The 26,129-nt window shown below is 38.2% G+C and overlaps 1 protein-coding gene across 1 annotated transcript; it reads left to right on the top strand.

The window, feature by feature from the left end:
- The first annotated feature begins 1,380 nt into the window (after positions 1-1,380).
- On the top strand, positions 1,381-26,129 carry niban1b (niban apoptosis regulator 1b). The gene is made up of 14 exons (XM_084411489.1): positions 1,381-1,579; positions 14,805-14,935; positions 15,076-15,204; positions 15,296-15,410; positions 15,822-15,986; positions 18,029-18,144; positions 20,316-20,420; positions 20,756-20,918; positions 22,262-22,449; positions 22,689-22,835; positions 23,113-23,223; positions 23,345-23,452; positions 24,378-24,489; positions 24,590-26,129. Exons 1-14 carry the CDS (start codon positions 1,525-1,527, stop codon positions 25,546-25,548), a joined length of 2,604 nt encoding a protein of 867 aa, XP_084267615.1. The 5' UTR covers positions 1,381-1,524; the 3' UTR covers positions 25,549-26,129.

The raw sequence follows: 26,129 nt of genomic DNA, 5'->3' as shown, positions 1-26,129 counted from the left end.
CTTCTCATCTTTCCTTATACTGTACATCAGGGCTTTAGTCCATAACTGTGCTCAATTCAAGTTTATTTAGAGAAGAGTATTATTATTATTATTATTAATTTATTTACATTAATTGAAAAGCATTATGGAGCATTAAACACATCATGTAATGTGTTCATACTGGACGCCCTCCTTCAGAAAGTCCACAATAGAGACTCACAGAGACGCAAGGTATTGTTTTAAACACTTGACTGACGTTATATAGTGGGTTTGGAACAAAAAAACATATTAATATCATAAGTTTTCTATTGACGCTAAGATAATATGCTAAGCTAGCCTGATGTGCACCTGTTGCACAGTGATAAGATCACTGGATCTTATTGGGAAGGGCAACTGATACAAATGCAAAGAATGTGAAGTTAGATGTTTAACAATCAAAGAAATACGATTTTTTTTATTCACACTGTTTTAATCGCTTTAAGCTTATAAATAAAGCGTGTCATGCCACCATCACAAGTGCAGCTGACATTAGATGACCAAATAAAGCTTTGGTGGGACAAGAATCCATTTTGGTGACCACCAAAAAAAAATTAAATGCAGGAAAACCCCAGCCAATTATGATATTATAAAATGTCTAAATTATGAGATGGTGTAATTATGACAATTTCTGTCATAATTTCAACTTTGTATGTCATAATTTATGATTATGATTTACCAAAATATTGTTTTTCTTTTTATGTGGGGGAAATGGGCTAGTCCTACACAAAACAGATATCGCAAAACACCATGGAGAAGAAATATTTCAGTAGCATTTTTGTACATTAACCAACAAGAATAAAACTAACTTCAAACTGTGCCTCTAGGGGGGAGTAGTAGAGTAAAAGCATACGCCTTTTGGATAACTTATAAACTTAAGCTTTTAAAAAAAAATCTATTCTGCATAAAATTTTACAAATTGCATGTGAAACTCGCACCTTAGTGCACATTTTGCTCTTATTTTTTAAATGTGAGTAGCCTAATTTCAACAAGAGGACGCGTCGAGAACGTTTTCTTTTTTCATTTTATACTTTGTAGACGGTCTCTAGATTCAGAATAATCGAGGCTGATTAAAAGAAATATAAACTGCGACGTACGTTCTATTCTACATTCTAATGCTATTCAAATGAAACAGTTTTTATGCCATATCTGGCCAAACCGTTAATCCATTGATCTGTTGAACTTTTTCCAAAATGACTTTTCTGGGGTAAAATACAAAGAGGTTTTGGAGATACATTAAAATTATTTGTAAATACATTAATAAACAAACAAAACAGTATAACGTTAAAAAAAAAAGTTCTATAAAAACGAGCAAAATATTGTTCGGATGTTGACAGAGCGGAGAGGATAAGCGGGCGGCGCTGCAGTTTGAGGAAGTTTGAGATGCTTGAGTCACAGCTTATTTGCGCTCGTCAATATCTGACTGTCAAAATAGCGACTGCGTTTAGACCCTAATCGGACTAACGGGAAAAAGCCTCCGCTCGGGACCGGGACAAACCACACTGCACAATGGGAGCATCCTCATCCAGTCTGTTGGACGAGAGTAAAATAAGCTACATACGAGGTAAACGGATTTTCATTTAGTAGCCTACTCAAAATGTCTATATATCCTACATAACGGTTATAGCTCTCTTGTGCAACGTTAAGATGAATGACCATAATTGAATGGGACTTTCTCTCGTGTAGGCTACACTTTATTTATCGTTGTTGCATTGTGCTTTAAAGTAAAATTCCGCGTCTTACCACTAAACCATTATATCATTATGTTAGTTATTGTAGACATGCATTTGACAGCCAGCCTAGTGCAGGAAATGTCATCAGTTTCATGCAGTGCACACCTACCCAAAGCTATACCACACGCCCACCACACCTTTAACCCCACCTATTATCAGTTATCCCACAGCTCAATGTCATGCAATAGCCCAGTTTAATCATCCGTCACTTAAAGTTCAGGTTGCTGTGAATTTACATAATACCCAGTTATGAACTGTGAGAAAGAGTGCTGTTGTTCTGGATATCAGCAGACACCTAATATAAAGTGGCACCACAACTTATTGTATGTAACATGAAGACTGTAAAGTAAAATATTACCACAATTCCTTTTCCCCAAAGATTTACAGATTCAAATATGCATTCCACGGCTCTTTTGCAGCACTCTCCGGATCAGTGATATACTGCCTTTGTGAATGCACCGATATGTGATTTCACAGGAATGTCACACATTCTGAGCGCATATACTGCAGAGAATGGGTTTCCTTCCCCTGATGGGGTACACAGCTGTTTCTGCATAATGGGGATTGTTTTGCTCTTATTTCATCTGGCCAGCAGTGAGCAGGAAGTATTTGACCAGAGTGGAAACTCATTCCAACATTCACTTCTCTTTATTGTTCAGTCTTTTCAAAGGAATATTTACCCCCGTTTGTTTGCTGACTTGAAGTAATGTGGATGCTGAATAAAAAGGTTGTGTAGCCTAAATTCCGCATAAGTAAAGGACTTGCATGTGAACTAAAATGTAGTTTAATAAACTGCAAATTCTAGAAATTATAATGTCCCCAGTTGCAATGATATTAAGGATGCCTAATACAGATTGTAGTATGATCAAATCAGAATGACACACTATTTATAATTGCAGACATAGTGACATCAGATTTGTGTGGTGAACTATTAGCAGAATAGGAGTCTATAAACTGAAACAGACAGGGCTTCAGTCTTGGAGTGAATACCGCTCTTGTGCTCCAAAAACTCAAGTTATTTGCCACGTCCCCTTTTTGGGCTTTGGCATGTATTTACTCAGTGCTGTCCAATGTATACACACACAGGTTAAATGAGGACTTCAGGGTTTGTGCTGTCGTTAGAACGCTGCATGTTTGATTACATTTGTTTTCTGTCCAGTAACACTTAATTACTCGCCATTAAACACTTCATGTGGACCAAAACATAAAGAATAGGCATACAACAGTATAGGGGTGTGGGCTGACGTAACAGATGGTAAAAATCAAACAGCACCAGCATATAAAATGTGTCCTTAATTATGATGCGCTATTCACCACTCCCTCCTCCACTAAACTCCTAAATGATGTCATGGGTTTTTGGCACTAACTTGGATTGATTTAGCTGAGAGGGGCCTGAAGTGCTCTGGACTCTCCTTCATATGCTGTAAAATGACCCATATGCTGCTGCTTAGCACAACTGCGAAAGCCAAAAATGAATGATCACGTTTTGTTTAGCTAACACTTTACGACAAGGTCCCATCAGTCAACGTTAGTTAATGCATTAACTAACATTAACAATGGCCAATGCATTTGTTACAGTGTTTATTTATCTTTGTTAAAAATAAAACTCTTTCAACTCTGTTATTTAAGGTCCATTAAATAATATTAACAGATACAACTTTTGATTTGAATAATGTATTAGTAAATATTGAAATTAATATTAACTACAATTAATAAATTCTTAAGTACATTTCATTGTTAGTTCATGTTAACTAATGTAGCTAACCTTTATTGTAAAGTGTTACCCAATAAATAGAATTCCCAAGAAATTTAAATACATGCATACAGTAATAATTAGTGCTTTCTGCAGGCCTGTAATCGTGCACATCCAGCCAATTTTACATTTACACTATTAAAAATAAAGGTTCTAAAATGTTTTTGAAATGCCATAGAAGAACCAGTTTGGGTTCCCAGAGAACCTTTCAGTGACCGGTTCTTAAAATAAATATTAATAAAATAAAATAACTATTTTTTGTGTGTGATTTTAATTATCTAAAAAAAAAAAAAAAAACATTATCCACTATAAAGAACCTTTTGTACAATGGAAAGATTCCATCGATGTTAAAGGTCCCTAATGGAATCCAATATGCCAATAAAGAATCTTTATTTTTAAGAGTTGTAGAATGACATTCTAATAACCTTTAGAATGACATCCCATAATAGTCAATTTATTAGTCACATAAAAAGTTTAAGCACGGTACTGCTATTTTAAAAATGGAGTGTTTTAGATTAATATGAAGTAATGCTGATGATGACATGCAGCTGGAATCCAGTTTGTGTTGCTGTTTAGTCTTCACATCAGTTTATATTCAGACCTTACATTTTGATCGATTATTAATCCACATATATCACGCTGTATAATGACGGCACTAAGTGTATCTTGTGTTGTGATGGTCTCAACACCACTATATTCTGTGCCCACTGAGGTATGATGGCACCTTGCTGAGGTGTCTTTTTCATGGGCTAATTCCTCTGAGAGGAATCAGATGACAGTCATCCTCTGTTCTTCAGACGTTCCTTGTCCTCTTTGCTTTTAAATGCTTGCAACTCTGGCATTAATAGATAATTGTGCAAATCTATGATCTGGATCCACTTTCCTGATGCAGTGCTTGAATGAAGCATGCCGTTCTGTCCATATGTCCTTTGCCACTTACATTTAAAGTTTTCAGTGGGGCTCTAGGTGAATGATCATGGTTCACACTGTCCTTTCCTCACCATGTGGGAGGAAGATGTGTTGGGATTTCCATTTTCCAAGTTAAGTATAGAAACTGACAAGATTTGTTTAATTTAAAGAAAGTAAATAGGGTCCACCAATGAACACTTTTGTGTTTTACCTTTTTGTATTGCTTTCTTGTGAAAACTTGCCACAATGGTGATTTTCAAAGTGTTACTATGCGGTTACAGTGGGTGTTGCAAGGTGTTCTGGTTTTTCAATACATTGCTATGCTGTTGCTTCGTGGTTTCGGGTGATTACTAGGGCATCACTAGGTGTAGTTTTTAGGGTGTTCAGGGTGTTAACTAGGGCATTGCTAGGGTGTTCCATCTATCCATCCAATCATTCTCCAAACCGCTTATCCTCTGTAGGGTGGCGGGGCTGCTAAATCCTATGGTTTTGTGTTTTTTAGGGTATTCAAGGTATTATAGGGCCTTGCTATATGCTAAAAGTCAAAAGAGCCTACCCAAGTCTTTATGGCATTATGGCTCAGGTCCCTCCTTCAATGTAAATCTAAAAGATTTTTTTTTTCCTGTTTATAGTCTGCCACACAGGTGACAAAAAAATAAATGTAATCGCTTAGAAACATAATAGCACACCTCTGATCAACAAGACAAATGTTTTGAGGTATCATCATATGCAGAAACAGAAACAAACTTGGACAAGATGTTTAGAGGTTTTGATTAAAAAAGCGTGTCTCTGGGTGTGTTTCTGCTGTTGGGAGGAGTATCAGTGAATCAGTTTGATTCTAATGGGAGGAATGAGAGCTTCATTCCGAGATGACGTCCCAAACCTCCAGAGGAGAACAGCTCAAAGCCTCTGACCCACACCCTCACAGATTCATGATTCTAGTCACACACTGACATACACACTAAAACTGATATATGTGTCACTCTGTCATGTCTTATTCTGAACTGACAGTAATGTTAAAGGTTTGTATCTCAACCTCAACACCTTATTGTTTTGGCTTATGGGAGTTAACACCACCTCTGCTCTTCATACAGTTGAGTCCAAATTTAACAATAATTTTATCCGCATAACAATTTGGAGTGTCTCTCATGTGCTTTGAGATAGCAGACCTCGAGCTGCATGAACTCACAAAGTTTGTGTCACTGATGATAATGTTCTTCAGCGTGATTTGAGATGATCCAAAGAGCATCTTGTATATTTATCTTCCTTTATATATTTCCATGTTTAAATCAGATTTTGTATCTCAGGTTTTCACGGTGGCCTCAGACTTTTATGTCTTACTGAGTGATCAGCTTGCCACATTACAGTTTGGATTCAAAACTATTAAGGACTAAAACAAACTCCTCATAAGCCCACACTGCTCCAAGAACTTCTCACTTTTGCTGAACCACACGCTATTTTTTTTTAGTTTGGACTGGAAGGACAGTGGAGAGAGAAAGAGAAAGAGAAAGAGCGCTATACAATCTGATATGTTAGTCATGGAGCTGTCTCCCTCGTTGGGCGTTTCATGCTTCAGATCTCTTCTGCAGGCCAAGAGGTGATGGGAAAAGCAGGCTCTCAGCTGGTCATCCAAACCACTGGACTGATACTTCAACAAGAGTTAGACAAGTGGCGTCCCTAGTAAAACATTGTAAAGTGCAGTAAAACAAGACAATAAAGTGTAATTAGTTGGCTCTCTAAAATTGTTTTGCAAGCAATTTAAGCTGCACGCTCACTTTTAAAAATAAAGGTTTCAAAAGGTTTTTTGTTTTTACATTTTAATAATCTAAATAACCTTTTTGCCAGTTGTGCAATGGAAAGGTTCAATGGATGTTAAAGGTTCTTCATGGAACCATCAATGCCAATAAAGAATCTTATTTAAAACTATATTTTCAACTGAGAAACTGGTCCTGAAAAATGTTGCACTGAGAAATTCAGCAGTTCAAAGCAAACACTCAGTTTGCGTGTAAATTCTGCATCTTTCTGTCATTTTTATGTTTCGGTGGTTCTGCTACATAAACGTTGTGTATTGGCAGCATTTCAGGCTGTCGGCTATGAAATGCAGGACATTCTGAAATATGTCCATAAAGAAAAACTCTTTCCAGTCCCACTGTGACATCTGTAGATAGAGAATGGAAATCGTTTTTCAGTTTCAGATGATGGTTTAAATCATTGGCCTCATCTGAGGTGTAAACTCTGTACTGAACCTTTCGCTTGATTTCACAGCTGCCTCGGAAGTTAGCTGCACTTGTGTTTGCAGGAAATGACTTCACTTCACAAATAACAAATACGACAGATTCTTTATTCTACGTTTCGACTTTTGTCTGCAAAGAATTGTGCAAGCAAAAGCAGTGTCAGTGCAATGAGGTTTTCTCATTACGCTTTAGGTCGCATGATTGTGTGTTTGATATGTTGTTTCAGATCAAAGTTTTTGTTGTCCAAAAGAGATTTGACATAAGGGTGCGGGTTACACTTGCCTTTCTTTCTTCCTGCTCTTTCCTGCATCAAAGGAACACACATATGTAGGGCGAAGGATAAGGGACATATAAAACATCAAAACTGAAGTCCCAGACACCATCCTCTGTCAGGATATCATGATTGGGGAGAAACTGGAGACGGGGGCTATTTAAAACCCTGTTTGTGTGTGGGGAGATGAAGGGAAGTTTAAGACCAAAGTTATTGTACAGATGTGCACATAGCCATTCTGCTGTCTGCAAAACAGTTGAGAAAACACTGTTTTTACGAATTGCCCTGGGAGACCCACAGATCTGCTTAACTCATCATTGGACACAATACATTTCAAATTGTTTAACACTGACCATCTGCCCCCTTATCTGTTGTGTGTCTGTTTTGACATTAAGAAATATATAGTTTGGGGTCACTGAGGTTTTTTTAAGAAAGTAATACTTTTATTCAGCAAGGACATTGAATTAGTAATAACAGTTATAAGACATTTATAATGTTACAAAATATTTATTTTTCAAATAAATGCCATTCTTTGTAGCTTTCTATTAATCAAATAATCATATAAATCCTTTTCCACAAAAATATTAAGCAGCACAACTTTTCAGCATTAATAATAATAAGAAATATTTCTTAAAGGGGTCATATAATGGTACATTCACTTTTACAAGTTGATTGTACTGAAATGTGTGTTGGTACACAACCATCATAAAATGATAAAAATCCATCCAGTGTTTTTTTTTTTTATCTTCTTATATGCTTCCCCCTATCTCAAATCAAGCCGTTCGATTTTGTGACGTCACAAAAATCGACGCCCCTCCCACGATTGTTGATTGACAGCAGCGTTTCAACACAGACCCACCCTCGCTCGTGAGCGAGCTGTCAATCATAGTCCGCGCGGACCGGCGCGGCCATTGTTGATACGCTGGAGCACTGTCTATGAGCAGAATGGCGTCTAAGCGATTGTGGTGTTCTGTTCTTGGGTGTAATAAGGAACACAGCAGCCATTTTGATGTTCCTAAATCCGAACCGCTGAAGACGCTGATTTCGAAGGGAATATTCCCCACGATCAACGTCAGTGCTTTCATGTTTGCGCGAATCATTTCACACACCAGACTGCCTTACAAACGAGGTCAATATAAAGCTGTTTTTGCTAAGAAGCTGCTCCTGAAAAAAGGATCGGTACCAACTATTCGTGTTCCTGCTGCACCTCCAGAAGAAGAAGTGAGTGTAACGTTTTATTAACCTTTATATTAATCTTTATATTAATCTTTGCAAATCGCTTGCTGCACGCTTCACGATGAATGCGGCTGTTTACACTTAGGGTACATTACGGCATGTTTTCTATGTACGACGTTCTCAATATAATTCATAATCCCACGTTTATAATGAACAACGCGTTATGGTTATTGACAGGCACAGAACAGAGGGGCGGGGTGAGCAAAGCTCATTATCATTTAGACCCTAAAGAATCATATTAGCTTGTCCAAAAATGGCATTATATGACCCCTTTAAGGATCACGTGACACTGAAGACTGGAGTAATGATGCTGAAAATTAAGCTTTACCATCACAAAAATAAATTACATTTTAAAATAAATTCAAATAGAAAACAGTTCTTTTAATTTGTAATCATATTTGGCAATATTACTGTTTTTACTGTATTGTTGATCAAATAAATGCAGCATTGGCGAGATTTATAAAAATATAAAAAAATATTACCGACCCCAAACCCTTTTCTGTGTTTCCTTGAAAGTTGAGGATGTATCTGCATCAATGCATCCTGCAATTACATTAGATTAGATTTAATTGCACCAATTACCTAGAAAGGCCACATGCCATATAGAGATTTCATCATTACAAGATGTTTGAAATCTCAGTCCACTAGCAGTCAGATGAAAGGATGCCGAGGACAAACATAAACATGTGTGTATTCAAAAAGCTGCAGAGGTTGATGTTTTCTGTAAGGACTTCCTGGGATGTGTAGTAGATTTGTCCTCAATGGATGCACTTCTTGTACCTCTTCATGTTTCTAGCCTGTGGAAGATTCAGTGAATTTGGACAGTGTGGTACAATATCAAAATGCTAAGTGCTCTGTTGCAGCACTATTAGTACTGACTGTACAAAGGGACATGTTAGAGAGGTGTTGTGATGTGTGTTGTTCTATAGCTTCCATGTCTTTTAGAAAGAAGAATTAGCTGAGTTGTCCAGGAGTTTCAACGGTCATGCTCTTAGCACAAGCGTGTTTGTGTGTCACAGGAAACCACTATCTCATCTCCCTGCCCTCGTCATGCAGCTGTCTGTTCTCTAACTCACTTTATTCACTTCAGCTAGTCCAATTTGATTTGTGTAGCACCTTTAGAAACAACTTCACCCCAAAGTCCCTGAATTCAAATACTGTAATAACAAGGAAAACTCCCTTAACACTAGAACAGCCATGGCGGTCATTTTGACCGTTTTGAATTTTATATCTGCAATAACTTTGTTAAAAAAAAAAAAAAAATCCTGCTGGTACCTGACTTTTCCTAAAAGTGTCTGTATTTTCATTTAAAATGTTTTTCATATAAATTACACATAAGGCAAAAAAACTAATTAACATATTTACCTATTTCGGCCATAGACGGTCATATTGACCGCACTGAATTTCGCGGTATTATTATACATATACCAATATACACAACAATAAAATGTGGTAAAAAAATATACAAAACATATTCCACAACAAATCATTTAAATGTAATGATATTCAGAACAGAACAAGAATGAAAAAATAACTATAAACAAGCCAAAATGAAATAGGCTACTTTCAAGCGAAAGTGAAAGTAAGCGGCGTTAGGCTCACGTAACTCTCTAATTAGAATCAAAATGTTTCAACATTTGCGATGTATTTGGATGGTAAACTATTCTTTATTATAGGCTTTGTACTTCACTCACGTTCCAATATCGACAGAAAAAATCATCCTCTTCACATGCGCAAAATGGTACGGATTGTAGGCTATACTGACTACAGAGCAGTGGAATTTTTGTGTGTTAGGTTGACTATTTTATTATTATATTTTATTATGGCTATAATGAACAGGCTGCGATGTCAAGATTGCAATGCTGGAATACGGTGTGTGTGTCTGTGTGCGTGCGTGCGTGTGTGTAAGGCGCGGGCGCGATCAACAGTGTAAACATGAAAACAGGCTACTCCGTCATTTTGTTCAGGACATCTACGGATATTATTATTTATAGATGTAAAATTAAACTTGTTTAAATGTACAGTTTGGTGTTGTTTTGTTTTTAAAAGTTATCCTAATACAATAAATGCATTAATCTCTCAATTGGGTATTTATCATTAAAGATATAGAGTTTGGAATCTAGCGGTCGAAATGACCGCTTGCGGCAGTTCTAGTAGTTATGGAATTCTGGCACTTCTAGTGTTAAGAGGGCAAGGAAAAAAGAAAAAGAAATCTTTGTATCAAGTGCTTTTTAATAATTTATTCCAAAATAATAACTATAAGAACACAGTAACATATTTCATATTGGCTATATGTTATCTGTTAACTGATGTTCAGCTGTTCTTTTCGATAATTTATTTTCGGATCATCAGTCATCGAAGCTCGTTATATTTGTACTTAGTTTATATACTAATGGGTGGTGAGATTCAAAAGTAGGAATTAATTGTATAATTGTTTTTGTAAAATTTTATATCCAGCTTCACTCCCTTTTAACCCAGGAATTGTCACTCCAAGAAAGACAGAATATTCTTGTTGTCCTGTGTATCTTTGTTACTTATGAAACTGCTCCGAGACACGAAGGTTGAGGATCCACACGCAGTAGTTATTAGAAGGGTAATTCACACAAACAGGCAAAGGTAAAATCACAAGCAAACAGTCCAAACAATAACTGAGTCCAGGGCAGAGGAAGAACAGAGAAATCCAGGAGACATGAAACCAGAGAGAATGCTCAGAAATGCAGTACAGACACATACAAGACTTAGCAATGAATGACAGAATTGACCAGGTGTAATAAGGTATCCACTGGAGGCAAGTTGAGATGAGAACCCAAGTGCAGTTTATTATAAACAAAACCAAACATGAAACAAAAACATGGCGTGGCATGAAAACTCAAAACAAAACATGAACATGAACATGAACATGAACATGAAAAGGACTCACAACAGTGGTTACAGGAAACAATACATGACAAAGACACATGGCAAACATGAGGGCTTAAATACACACAAGACTAATGACTAGACAAGGGACACCTGTGAACAATGAAACAATGAACCAATGACAACATGACACATCAGACAAGGGAGCACATGGCAGGATCACATGACTTACAAGGAAACATGACGTGAACAAACCCAAAAACAAAAGGCTTGTTCGACTTCATGCAGCTCTGCGCAGACCGATCGGCGGCTGACTTGAAGCAGTGCATGCCGGGTAGAAATTTTGTCCGACTTGATACAGCGCCGACGCCACGTGACTGTGACGTATGCTATCAAAGTACCGCGAGAGCGATTCGAGAGTAGCCAGAGAACTCAGCCAGCGCAGCTTCTCAAGAGGGCTGCACGAGGGCTGATGACGACACAGCTGTTCCACGATTGGCCGGATTCATCGCATGACAACGATCATGTGTGTTTCGTGTTTATTCGAACACCTTTAGTTCCTCTAAAGCTCACAAATCAGTTTTTCATAACAGTAAACACTCTTTTCATGTCGTTGCGATGTTATATTGTGTCACGTTTATCAAATTAAAACTGATTAAAAAACGTAGACTCCACTTCATTGATAGTAGCTTATGTTGAACTTTATTCTTGTTCAAACAGACGCTGTATGAAGCAGTAGCCTTCATAAAGTATTGAATGAAAATGTCTCTGAAACATCTGTGTATTATTTGGCAAATATTGCATTTATTTCACTTCAGCTGTGGTAAAGTACACCACGTGAGCGGTCACTACAGGAATCAGAAAGTGTCCGACTTCACGTCTCCGTTTGCAGCTCCTCCCCGCCTGCACGCGGCTACTCTCGCCGATCGGTTACATCCTGCCGCAGCCGATGTCGAACACACCTAAAACCGTGACACCAGGCTTATATAGGGTGAACAAATAAAGTAAATGAGACACAGCTGAAAGTAATGAGTTCTGATGAGTCCAGGCAATGCATTATGGGGAATCCGTAGAGAATGACAATTGCCTGTGATGGAGTGCCTCCTTGTGACTCTCAATGGCATTCCTGCTGGTGATCGTGACATTCTTCATATTATGCAATTGTTAACTGAATTCATGGAATATTTAACCCAAAATGGAGAATTTAAAGTCTTGATTGATTGTTTATTTTGGAGAATCTGTTCTGCACAACAACAGTTTGAGGAATATTGAATATTTTCTGTCTGTTAAGCTCTAAAACAGGACAACAAAGCACAATATTCCTCATAACTAATGTGCTATATTTAAATATTCTGATGTCAGAGATTAATGTGTGGAACAGATAATCTTAAATCAGTTCAGATCATTGAGTCAGTCAGTTGAAATCGAGAATTGGGATTTACGAACTGGATTTATGAATTGCATTTCCATGTGGTAACATGAAGTTGATATATCAGGCTCACAGTGAATCTTTACTAATCAATATATTGTTCCTCTAGATTTAGACCACTGTTTGTGGAGACAAGGCAGCACACTGTATAGTTGTATTTAATGAGTTTTTAATGTGGTGTTTTTAATATAGGCTACTTTAAGACAAACCATGTGCAAATTTATCAGTCTACACCATTGGTGAGAATTTTCTCCTTAAAACGGCAGTTTACTAGCCTGACGTCGTCATACTCAGATTCTAGTCAGAATATGAGTCTGATACTGCTCCATTGAGCTTTGATTATGGGGCGTGTTTCAACCGAATCAGGAAGGAAAATGCCTCTGCACTCAATTGGATAGACCTACAACTACAGACCTGGGTTCGGGCCGAATACCGAGCCCGGAGCCTCTCCTCGGACAGCACGTCAAATATGCATTTATTCTATCTGACTTATTTGTAAGTGTGAACTCGTGAAATCTCAATTCTCAAGCGGCTGTCGTCTTTGTTGTTAACGAATTCAACCCAAGCGCCCGTTGGTGACGTAGATGATTACGTTGCTCATCTGTCCATCATCGTATAAAGCCCGCCCTGACAATTTGATTGGTCCGAACAATTTTTGTTCGGGCATAATAGCTCCTCAACGGAGCGAGTCCAGACCGAACTTCCCGAACAAAAAATTTTGTGGGCGGGGCTAAGTTCGGCTGGCATCCAGGCTAGCAGTTTACCAAAGACAGTCTCAAAAATAACCAATCCATTTTAACACAGTGAGCAAAAAAACACAGACAGGAAAAATCATGGTATAACGGGTGAATTATGTATATGATGTATATTACGATGTTATGATGATCTTTGTCTTTTTCCATTGACTTTATATGATGTTCAAAGCGTAAGGATGCTGATTTTCAGAAGGCAGCTGTCTTACTCTGAGATGGCGAATGGGAACATAAGTTTGTGTAACATTAGCAACACATTATTAGCTGTTTGATAACGTAGTCAAGCAAAAGGCTAATCATATGTTCACGTTATGTGCCTGACGTTGTAGAAAGCAATACATAAGACGCATTACCATTCTGACACATCGACTTGTAGACGAGCCTGTATAATTAGCTCTTCCTTTTCTTCTTTTGAATCATTTTCTGGTTCAAACAAATATGGCTAGTGAACCACAAGTCAGTAGTATTCTGTAATTTTCTGAAATGTATCAGACACTGTTATGTAAAGCTCTTTTAATGGTTAATATAGCGTGTCTAATGAGCACCGTAAATTAGATACTATTCAGCCAGTGGCTGAGCAGAACTCCATCCAGATAACTGTACTATTTAGTCCTTGGCAGAAAATAATATTTCCAAGTAAAATCAAAGGATATTTCCCTTAAAATCTTGGAAATTGGGATCCAAGCACAAGAGCTATTGCAAATAAAGTTTTGAATTTAGGTTGCACAGTGGACTAATGCTGAAATGGACTGAGACCTGAAATCTGTGCCATGTCATTTTGGCAGTGCAGTGAAGTGGTAAAGATGGCTCAGTCTTCTGGAATTAGTCACTGTCTGTCAACTCCCTCAGAGTCAAGAACAATAAGATGAATGTGCTAATTAGACCCGCCTCCACTCACTCACCAGCTCAGAGAACCACTCGGCCAACTCTACTCGAGTAAACGCTGCACAATGTTTACAACGTCGGACACATAACGGTAATTAATATGATTAGCCTTTATCAAACCTTACCAACTGATATCAAACAGCTAATAATGTGTTGCTAATGTTACATGGACCATGTTCCCGTTCGCCATCTCAGTTGGCCTTCTAAAAATCAGCATCCTTAGAAACGCTTTGAACAACTCAGAACTCCAGTGGAGAAAGGCATATAGTTCACCGTAATAGACATAATATACATAATTCACTCGCTATATTGCTAAATGTACATGATTTTTCATATCAACATAGAAAATATACCTGGATAACCTGGCTTATCTTGAGACTCCCCTGCTTCAGAGAATAGTTAATGATATGCTAAAGCCCCGCCCCCCTCGTGACGGGATTGGTTACAAGGTAGTTTGTGACGTTAGAAACTCCGCAATGACTTATGAATTTGCACATGGTTTGTCTTAAAGCTTATTAAAAGACATATAAACAACATTAAAAACTTGATTTTCACCACAGGGACTCTTTAAGAATTAGGCATGAAAGTGTACTAAGGCCTTTTATTTCTTTAATGTTGTATTATCTGCATGTAGCCTACATATTTGAAGTACGCTACAAGTGCACATTCAATACAGTTAATGCCACTTGTTTTTCACAAGGGTTATCTGATCTTTCATATGTGTGTAGGCCGGACAGAGGCTGAGCTGAAGAACTTCAGTCCCCATTACAGAAGGCAAAGCTGTGTTGCCTTCTTCTGCCATCTGAAGGATGAGGTGGAGCAGCACAGAGCAGGACAGTCCCAGCTCCTCAAACAGAAGGTAAAAGCATAACTATCTTATCATGACAACATCAATTTATGATGTGATTGTATTGTGCTATCACTTCTAATGTCAGTGTTATCTGATTCATGATGTTGCAGTGTCTTACTCTCACTGATTCTAATACGTTTCGCTTCAAGGAGCCTCCGCAGGCTTCAGATGTCCTGTACAAGGACAGCATGCTTTACTTTGAAGACAACAGAAGGTGGAAAGAGAGATTTGTCGTGGTCCGTGCTGACTATAGCCTAGAGCTACATGATAGCCAGGAGGTCTGTAAATGTTATCTTTCATCATCGACATTTAAAAGCTGCTTTTTTTGATAGAACATGCTCACGATTCTGTTATATTGTATGCATCCAGTCGTATACAAAGGGAACCCCTGCACGCCACAAACTCCTGCCAACAGGAGGCGCTGTATTGACCTCAGAGGAAAAATACACTGCTGTGGTAGACAAGGCCTTTCCCGACCTTAATGGTGAGTGTTTCTCTAGTTTACATCCTGATCTCTCTCTTCCCGTAGGAGTGTTCGGCGGCGTCAGATATTGCATACTCTCTATTTTGAAAGTTTGTTCCGTATAGTATGAATGTGTGCAGTATAAATGACATGCTAAATTCGCCATGTTGTCATTATCATGTGACCTGTGTCAGTTACGTCACTTCACCGGCATTCACAAATCCTCTCCCGTGGCCTCATGGGATAGTAAAGTGTCCATTGTATGCACACTTCAGTATCTCGTCGGAAGTATGAGGTCATCCGGGTACTTTTTGCCTACTCTTTTATGTAAACTGTGAATTTGGACATTCTTCTTTTGTCACATACTGTTTTCCGCCTACTATATAATTGGGAAGTATGCGATTTTGGATGCAGCCTTTGTTTGTTGTTCAGGTTCTAAGGAGGAGCCCTCCGTTCCTGTCTTGGCGGTTCCCGGTCCTCTTCCTGTGTACCTGAGACTGCCTTACAGACGGGACTCGTACTTCTGTTTCCAGCAGGAGGAGAAGCGGGCCCGCTTTGTCTCGATCCTGAACGACTGCGTTCGTCATCAGAACCAAGGTAACAGATCAGCACTACCTCAGTCTCAGAGGGTACTTTTGTTTTGCGTTGTTTGTGTTTGCAGTCTGTTTGATCAAATTCATGACTTATACCCACCGGGAAACATTTAATTCCTAGAATTTCTATTTACTCATTATGAAAGTAAGAATTTGGTCTGACTAATTCTCTGTACACACACCCAAACTCCACCTTAAACACATGCTATATTACAGTAGTGAGGCTGATCAGAGGATACCTCAAGCTGCTCTGCTCTCTCCTCAGTTTACTACTGTTTTTCTTTGGTGGTCATGGTGATACACTAATAATATTCAAAATTGCAAAGCTCTCTTCCTGCGTACTTGTCGCTTAGCGGTTACACAGCCTCTGCAGAGCACGAAGCTTTGTGCAATAATTTTCTACTTCGTCACACAACTGAAAAAGGCTCTTCACACCTTAATGCATTACATACTAGGTGAGAGGAGAATGAACCTCCTACACAGAGTAAACTCAAACTGTTGTTAACACTATTTTAACATTAAACATAACCTTTTTTTGTTGTTGTTTTTGCTATTGTTAGCTGAAAGTCAGATTAGAATAGACTTTGAAATAAGCCTCATGAACTGAGGTATCATTCATGTTTGTGGCATAAATGCTGTAGGACGAGATATGCACCAAAGGTTTTTAGAGTTAAAAGTCAAATCCCAGAACTTTATTATAGAAAATAATAATAACTGTGATGATGCATTTAGTTAGCAAGCAGCACAAATGACTGTATATATTATTAGTGTTGGGGAATCTACATCAAATCTGTAACTTGCCAAGCTAGCTACTCATAATGTAAAGTAGTTGAACTACATTCACACCAGCCTTACAAAAAGAAGCACACCTAAATTTAGTTTTATAAACTAAACTTAAGCAGTTCAATCATATTTTCCAAGCATACTTTATGTAGTAGCCTAAGTATCAGTGTATTAGTAGTATATTTGTAAGTGTACTATTTTAATACTTCTTTTAGTTTATAAAAGTATACTTAAGTGTTCTTTAAGTGTAACAGTGGTAAACTTCGAATACACAGCTAGTTTAGAAATTGTATTGCAATTACATATAATGTGAACTTATAAGGTATAGTGTTAGTTTACTATCTATATACTTCTAACCCACGTTTTAGTTTATGAAAGTACACTTTGAAGTATACTCTTACTTTTCTTAAGTATATCTTGGTCAGAAGTTTAGGCCTCATTTACTTGTCAGTAAGGCAAGCCAAGTATACATAAGTACAATTTTGTAAAGTATATCTCTAATAGTAATAGCACACTTAAACCTCTGTTTGCATTCTTTTGAAGTTAGTTTAGACTACAAGAATTTAAGAGGATAATGTTATTAACAATTTATATAGTTTAAAACTATTTATTGATTTATTAAGCAATAAAGGTTTTGATTGAATCCTGATCATGGTTACGATTATGGTAACGGTTAATTTACAAAAATGTAATGAGTGAAACTGAATGGAAAACGTAAGGAAGAGCAGCATTCACAGGCACAGGGACGTCTGCACTGAAGCTCAAATCAGTGAGTTGTTTCTTTTTAAACCGGTTCATTTACATTAACAATCCAAATGAACCGACTCACTAAAACGAATCGTCTTCCCAATGCTTCTTATGTGTTTAAGGCGAGTGTGTTATTATTACCTCATCTAAGTGCACAATACAGTGTCATTAAAAGTAGCAATGTAGCGTTTTGTCACGCTGCTTCGAAAAATGTAACTTATTAATGGATTTTTTGAAAACGGGTACTTTTAAGTGTCAGTTGTATTGCAGCAGTGAAAGTGAGATTGTTTATCCCTTATTTAACAGTACATGTAATTTATGATGCTTTCTCAGCTTTCTTTTTTCATCATAGCCTTTCATCATACTTGCTGATTCCAAGACATTTCTGTGTCTTGGTCATTTTCCTTTTTTTTTCATTAACCAGAAAAGAGAAGTTTCCGAGTAGCGCTCACATGATCCTGTATTTCACAATTAATTCATCTGACAGAACTATTCTCCTCTCTCTATTATCTGCAGATTATCTGAAGAGTATGGCATGTGAAGTGCAGGCTTTCCTGAAGGCCATTCACTTCTACAGGCAGGAGAAGGGCCACTATGAATCATGGGATATGCTGATGGGCCGTGACTGTGAGGTGGGCATTCTGGTCTATATTACTCACAAGCAGAGTCCACTTGTTTTGAATGAATCAGATGAGTCATGCTTCTTTTCTGAAGTAGCAGCCAAAGAGATTAACAAATAGACTGGCTGTGGATGTCATAGTGTGGTCAGCAGACTGGTGGAGTCAGAGCTGGTCAGGGATTTAGGAGTGTGTCATGCTGTTAACATCCCATTAGGGAATCATTGGACTGTCATTTCATGCTTGACTGAAACATTTGTGTTCGCTCGCAAAGCTTTTGCATCCCCTTGAAAACTTTGTGTTTGCTCTCAGAACTGTTGCGCAAATGCAAACTCTCTCAGGGGAACACAAATGTTTTGCAAGCCAATCCAATAGCTTTATTTGCTTACAAATAACACCTCTTCTCAATACGTCACATGATTTGAAGTACTGTATCATTCATGTTTGTAGCACAGATGTATTGGACTTGTTTAGAATGAATCGAATAGTGATATCTGCCTAAGCAAGCACAACAAATGAATGATATGTTGTTCCTCATGCCAAAATTCCTCTTGTATGAATTGTTGTTATGAAATCTTGAGATCACAACGGGGTCTTTTACAGGATGTCCTGTGGCCACTCAAGGAAACACCTCTGCCTTCCTCTAACTATTGTTGGGTCCCATTTGGAACCCTAATTTGGTGGACAAGGTGTTGTTGTTGTGTAAGGGAACTGAAAGCAGACATGAAAATAGGCTATTTTAACAATCCGTCACTATCACAAAACAAATCCTGAAAGGTGATCAGGACCAACACAATGTGCTTATTGTTCATCTACATAAATAAACATGACATATTGCTGACAAAATTATTATATTATATTATATTACCTTAACTTATATACAGTACTGTGCAAAAGTCTTAGGCATGTTAATATCCCCACCCCAAAAATGTCCCCAAAAATGGTTTTAAGTCAGTTATTTATATATTTTGCTGTAGTGTGTCAGTAGGAAATATCAGTTTACATTTCCAAACATTCTTTTTGCCATTAATTGTAATAATCCAGCGAGATTTCTGTATGCACAAGGAATCTGACAACAGCCGGTATGATCTGATCTCACCATCATCGAGTCCGTCTGTGATTACATGAAGAAACAGAAAAAAAGATATAAATAACTGACTTAAAACCATTTTTGGGGTGGGGATATTAACATGCCTAAGACTTTTGCACAGTACTGTAGTTTAGAAGTTATGGTTCAGTAAGATTTTAATAGGATACTTTTATTCAGCCAGGACACATAAAGACATTTATAGGGCCCTATCATATACCTGGCGCAATGCAGCGAGTGTTTTTTGCTAGTTTCAGCCCGATGGTCTGCTTGCGCGTTTTAACCTCGCGCACGAGCAGATCCGTTTGCTCTCTGGAGACACGTTCAGTTTTTCCTCTTGTAAATTCCGTCATGTAAATAGCAATCCGCCAAGGCGTGAGCGTTACTCATTAAGAGAATAGGGACAACCCTTTTAGACCATGCGCCGGGCGAGCCGCGTCGTTAAACTGGCAAAAGCGGATTCGGACATGCCCTAAGTGCACTTGCGCCGTGCCCTTTAGACCATGCGCTTAGATTGTTAAAATAGGGCCCATAATGTTACAAAAAGGTTTATATTTCAAATCAATTCTGTTCTTTTGAACTTTCGTATCATCAAAAAATGCATCACGGTTTCCACAAAAATATTAATAAGCACAACTGTTTTCAACATTGATAATAATAAGAAATATGTTTCTCGAGCATGAAAGGCAGCATATTAGAAGGATTTTACTTTATTTTTGATCAAATAAATGCAGCCTTGGTGACCAATAGTGATTATATTATATAAAAATCCAGTTTTATTAAATAATGTAATTATACAAAAAGTTTGATTGTAGAATAACCAATCAAAATAAAAAAATTATGTTATTTTAAATACACATTTAGTGACACATATTGATAGAGAAATACAACTCGGTATCCACGTCGGACTGCCACGTCTGTGTGGTGATTCAGTCTGATTCATTGCTGTGACATTACGACAACCCAGTGATTCAACATTTTACTGTTCCTCCATGAGTTGGTGCCATATGAATATTTTGCGTCTGTGACTCAGTCCGGTATCATTACAACTCTCATTCTGCCATGGGCTTCTGTAGTGACTCTCTCTGCCTGCCTGCAGGTGCTGGCTAACCTGGTGATGGAGGAGCTGCTGCCCTCACTGCAGACGGAGCTGCTGCCCAAGCTGAAAGGAAAGAAGCCAGAGAGGAAGAGGGTGTGGTTTGCGGTCAGTGAGATCAGCCTGCTCCTCACGGCTATTCTTAGAACTTTGACACGCTATGTGGTGAATGTCACAGTCAGGAAACATTTTGGCTGGTCCATTTTGAATATATAAATCCACTGTTTTTCTGGCCTCCACACCATCCAAAACAATTAAAGTTTTATACCATGAATCATAATTCTCTTTCACAGACTGTATCAGTTGGATGAGGTCACTGCTCTATGAAAGGACTTTTTGCCATTAGTCAACGTGTAGACAAAGGCAGCTCTGTGTTCATGATGAAGTTGGGATTATGGTGGCCACGTTTAGGTCAATGTTTTTGAATTTTTTTTTTCTCTCAGACAGTGGAAGCGACCTATGAGCTTGTGCATGAACAACTGCGAGAAGGATTGGAGAGTTTGAAAAATGAGTGCAGAGATGCCACCAAACAGCAGGAGGCGCTCATCCGCTCAGACATGGACCAGATCATCAACTCACAAACATTCCTGGAAACTAAATTGCAAGGTATGGACAGACAGTCTATACTGCGTATTTACCCTACATACAGTGTTGAGGTTGAGGTCAGTATCCTTTTATTAAGCAAGGAGGCATTATATTGATCAGAAATGACAGTAAAGACATTTATAATGTTACAAAAAAAGTATATTTCAAATAAATGCTGCTCTTTTGAATCCTGAAAAAAAAAAAAAAAATTAAGCAGCACAAGTGTTTTTACCATTTATATTAATCAGAAATGTTTCTTGAGCAGCAAATTAGCATATTATAATGATTTCTGAATGATCATGTGACACTGAAGACTGGAGTAATGATGCTGAAAATACAGCTTCGCTATCTCAGGAATAAATTACCATTTAAAATATAATAAAATTCAGTTATTATAGTGTTTCTGTGATTATTTTACTGTTTTTGATCAAATAAACGCAGTCATGGTGAGCATAACACACTTCTTTCAAAAACATTAAAAAAATCTTAGCAACCCAAAACTTTTGAATGGTGTACAGTATAGAATAATGCAGCATTTTTGAAAAATATTTTCCTTCATATCATAACACTCACACAGATATCATATTAACCCATTGTATTTCAAGTGAAAGCACACCATAGGTTGAATAATATAGTTTCTTTAATATTTGGTAAAGTTAGTGATTCATTTTCTCCTTTTTTGCTGTCATAAATAATATGTTTAAAGCAAAATAATAATTGGTAACTACATTACAATTCTGTGAAATGAGTTACATTTTTGCTAAAATACTGTGTATCAGCTAATGACTAATTCTCATTACATGCTTTAAAGGAACACTCCACCGTTTTTTGAAATAGGGCTTATTCACTTTCTTTCCTACATTTAGATAGGTGGGCAAATGCATTTTTGTCTCAGTGCATGCATTGTTTTAGTTTGGCAGGGTCGGCGCTAGCTTAGCTTAGCATAATGAATGGAATCCTTTGTTGCCAGCTAGCATGTCCTGAGTAAAAGTGATATAAAAAAAAAACTAAAAAAAAAACCCTAATTACTTCTTGTGGCCTGCGTATTCACAACAAGTACAAATAGCGATGCAGATAAACACTGGGCGATTTCCTAAAGCCTTTTTTTATTTAACCATACAATTTCATAGTTTTGCAAGTGCCCCAGACCACATAACCATAATAATATCTTGTTTAATAGCAACCAGTGAATGCGTAAACATATGACCACCTTCAACCAGAGTATTGACTTATATTATGTTATACCATACCATACCACATACCATATATCTGAACATTTTCATGCATGTAAATGTAGTCAGCGAGGCACACCAAATCTTAAAGTTGTACGGCACCCTTTTGACTTCCTTTCTGTTTGTGTTAAGCTTTAGCATCAGAGCCAGCCATGAAATACAGTTCAGAGAGCGTGGCCCCATACCTGACCTCTATCCTGGAGGAGCTGATGGGTCCGGTCAGCGCAGGCTTCCAGGCCGTGAGACAGCTGTTGGAGGACGAGCTGACCCGAGTCTGCAAGGATTTCCCTGAGGGGGGAGTCACAGAGGAACTTCAGAGCGTAAGAGAGTGCACAACATTTAGAAATATGTGGTAATATGGCAAGTTCTGAAAATAAATATTTATCTGCTGATTTCGAACTTTTCCTGGCCAAGGCTATTGCACAACGCTTGAAGCAAATCAGGTCAGTTTTTCCACTAAGAGGAAAGTGAAGTGTTAGACAGCAAAGCTGAGGTGATTAGATTACGCTGGAATAATGATCATCTGAAGTTCTCATGAGTCATGCCTGTCCTTCTGAAGGCTCTGCAGCAGGCGGGTCGCGACCGGATTGAGGACTGTTACCAGCACGTGAATGTCCTGAAAGAACAGCTCCAGGAACTCCGAAACCGCTTCAAGTTCTCCAACTCGACTCGAGTAGTCCACTGCACCCAGAATCAAATGCAGCAGGTGTGTTTCCTTGCTCTTGGCTGCGTGTTGTTAGACTTAGTGGGGCTTCATGTAATGAAATATTTCATCTAGCCTTCTGACTCAAGTATATTTGCATAAAACATTTTTTTTAGACCTCAGTAGTGGATAATCATTTGTGTCATATATAGACTAATGCTCCAAAAATGAAGTCAATGGAGAGCATTGCCTCATCTTGTCTTGAACTTTGGTTCCCCCTACAGGTCAAAATAATATAAATGAACTGTGGCATGGCTGTTGTTTTGTTCCACTCTTTTAGTTGATGGAGAATGCAGTGTACACTTTTGAGCTCCTGCTTCAGGCTGCCTTAAAGGATAAACCTGACAAACAGACCTCAGTCATGGAGAAAGCCAAGCTACGCGTCCTCAAGGTAGGCTTTGCCCACATTTACAAAGTGTACACATGTGCAAGGCAGCAGTACAACTTCTTTGTAGAATAACTAAATATAAATGTGACATAATCTTTATGGAAACTTTTGCTTTTGCCTTTAGCAATTTGACTATGACAGCAGCACAGTGAGGAAGAAGATATTCCAGGACGCCCTGGTTGACATCACCCTGCCAGCCATCAGGAGAAACCTGGCCCCCGGCTGCAAAACTGTACGCGCTATTCAGCTCTTAACCAGTTTGTTTAAATGAATGATTCAATGAATCACTCATAAATACTTCACTTGTTTCATTACTCGATGAATCGGCGTGTTTGAATGAATCTCTTGAATGAATGATTGACAAATAAATTTTTTAACAGTCACTTTCGCCACCTACTGGTGTAACAATGTAATGGATATAACCGTTTTTTGAAGCGCCAAGTTACTTATAAAAGGTGATTTGCTCTTTTGATCACTGCTGTTGTAGACATCGGTGTTTATATCCGAACTATAAACTTTTTTATCTGTGATAATATGAATATTTGTAACACAGAAATACGATACTGTGTGGTTAAAAAGACCGTTTGTGAAGCTGTTTCATACCTAAACATGATAACTGCTCTCTCTGGGTCAGCGGCAGCGCCAACACAGATTTTAATGTTCCGGTATTTTATCAAAAGTTAATAGACACAGGAGAATCATTGTAATTTAGAATATGATCGCGTCTGTGTTTGAACCGAGATCACAATCTTTTAATGATTAATCGTGCAGTTCTACTACTTGTATATCTTTTTTGTCATCATTAATAGTTATGCTTGGTGTGAATGGGCCTTAAAACAGGGAATCAAACTACACTGGCTGTGCTGTATGTATTTGATTCACTAAAAAAGTACTGACTCTCATCAGTCATTTGTTTGGGAATCTTTCTTCACTGGTTGCACTGTGTTTGATTGTCTGAAAAGAACCAACTAATTAGAGTAATTCATTTGGGAATCGGACTACACTGGCTGCACTGTGTGTGTTTGATTCTCTAAAAAAAGGTTCATTAGAGTCATTCATTTGGGGAATTTATTCAGAATCGACTGATATCAGGCTACCTCTCAAATACAGCTGGTTTTGTTTGAACTGTTGACTGAATTTTTTTCTCGTTTCGGCAGGAGCTTCAGAATTTTGAACAATTCATCTTTGCAGATTACACAAACTTTGTTCAAGTGGAGAATATCTACGAGAACATACTACTCAACCTTTTGAATAATGAAGTTAACAAAGGTAAACTGTTTTAGTTGCTTGTTTTGGGTGTCTTGAGAAATATTCCTGACTTCATAAAAAAACTCACATCTACATATTGGTCCATATGTTTGCTGTACAGTGGTGAAGGAGGCGGCCAGTCTGAAGAAGAACAACCTGTTTGCGGACAGTACTGACCTGCAGTGTGTTAGTCAAAGCAGCCTGGCTGACAGCCGCACGCCGCCCCTCTCTGCCCCTTCCAGTCCACCCCAAGTGCTGGCCTTTAAACAGGCAGTGCAGAAGATCTCCTCCCCGTCAGGAGAAACCGTCAGTGAAGACACGCACCAGACACATGAGACTTCAGTCGTTCCCACAGTGAAGATTACAGTGTCTTCTCCAGAATCCGTGGAACCTCCATCACCGTTAAATGTGTTGGATGTTCCACCAACATTACCTAATAATTCATCTCCCATTCTAGAGGTCACAGAGACTGATGTTTCCTCAACCAAACCCGAAACCATCGCATGTGCAGAGGAGTCATCATCTCCGCAACCAGAGACACTTTCCAAAGTGGAGGAGGATGACGTTACATCTGTTAGTTCAGACCAAGCACCAGTTCCTCTCGCTGATGCCTGTGAAACCCTAACTGTGGAGGCAGATGAGGAGAGTAAAGATGCAAGTGCTCCACAGTCTGAAATCAAAGAGGAATGTGTCCACACTGTCCAACCTGATGCTAGACTGACGATCAATGCAGAAGTTCACCCAGATGGATGTGTTGAAGGCGCTGATGTGGACGGCGGTGTTTCCGATGAGCACAGCGTGGATAACAAGGTGTGCGAGGCAGCGCCATCTAGTGATGAGAACAGTAATGAAACGCAAGACAGTCCTGCAGTGGATGCTTCTCCTGCTCTTGACTCTGTTCCTGATGGTCCGGAAGGGGGCGCTGTTGCTTTAACATCAGAGCTGGAGAACCATAGCAGCATTGTGAACACAGATTCACCAGAGGAGACTGCCGACAGTGTGCATGCTATCAGAAATCTCATCATGGAAGTCATCGAGGTAGAGGACATAATAAGACCTTGTCATGAAAACCAGCCTTAAAAATGGCTGAATGAAAAGTTATCCAACTATCCAGTTATCTAACTATCCTAGTTATAAAACTATTTAGCTCTGCTAACAAAACGAACTACAGTGTTTCCATATGTATTATTTTTATTTCCATATATATACATATATAAATGACTTGCATCATTTACTATTTTTTTATTATGAATCTAAATATTAACATTTAAAGTGACACATAGTCATGTACATGTGTCTATGTCTTTTTTAACACTTTATCTTGCATCATGTTAACAAACAATGGTGGGTGTTTGTACCTGCACAGTTTTTATATAATGTTGAATAATTACATTTAATGTTCTTTTTTTTAAGACAATGTGAGGGTATTAAAATTAAATGACAAAAAAATAGAAACTCTACATTTTTAGATGGTACACAAATGTTTTTAGTGGACTAATTTATTTGTGTGCTGTGCTGGCTTGTACAGACATATCATTCTTATAACGGGATCATTTATTTTGTACCATGCTGTAGTAGACTTTCTGAAAATGAGACAGTACCTTTGTACAAATGACTATCACAGAGAGTCTGTTCAATAAATTTCCACAACACAGACGGTT

Source organism: Rutilus rutilus (genome assembly GCF_951802725.1).
Source record: "Rutilus rutilus genome assembly, chromosome: 6".
Classification (NCBI taxonomy): domain Eukaryota; kingdom Metazoa; phylum Chordata; class Actinopteri; order Cypriniformes; family Leuciscidae; genus Rutilus; species Rutilus rutilus.
Note: the sequence above shows the minus strand (reverse complement) of the source record. Positions and strands in the feature narration are given on the sequence as shown.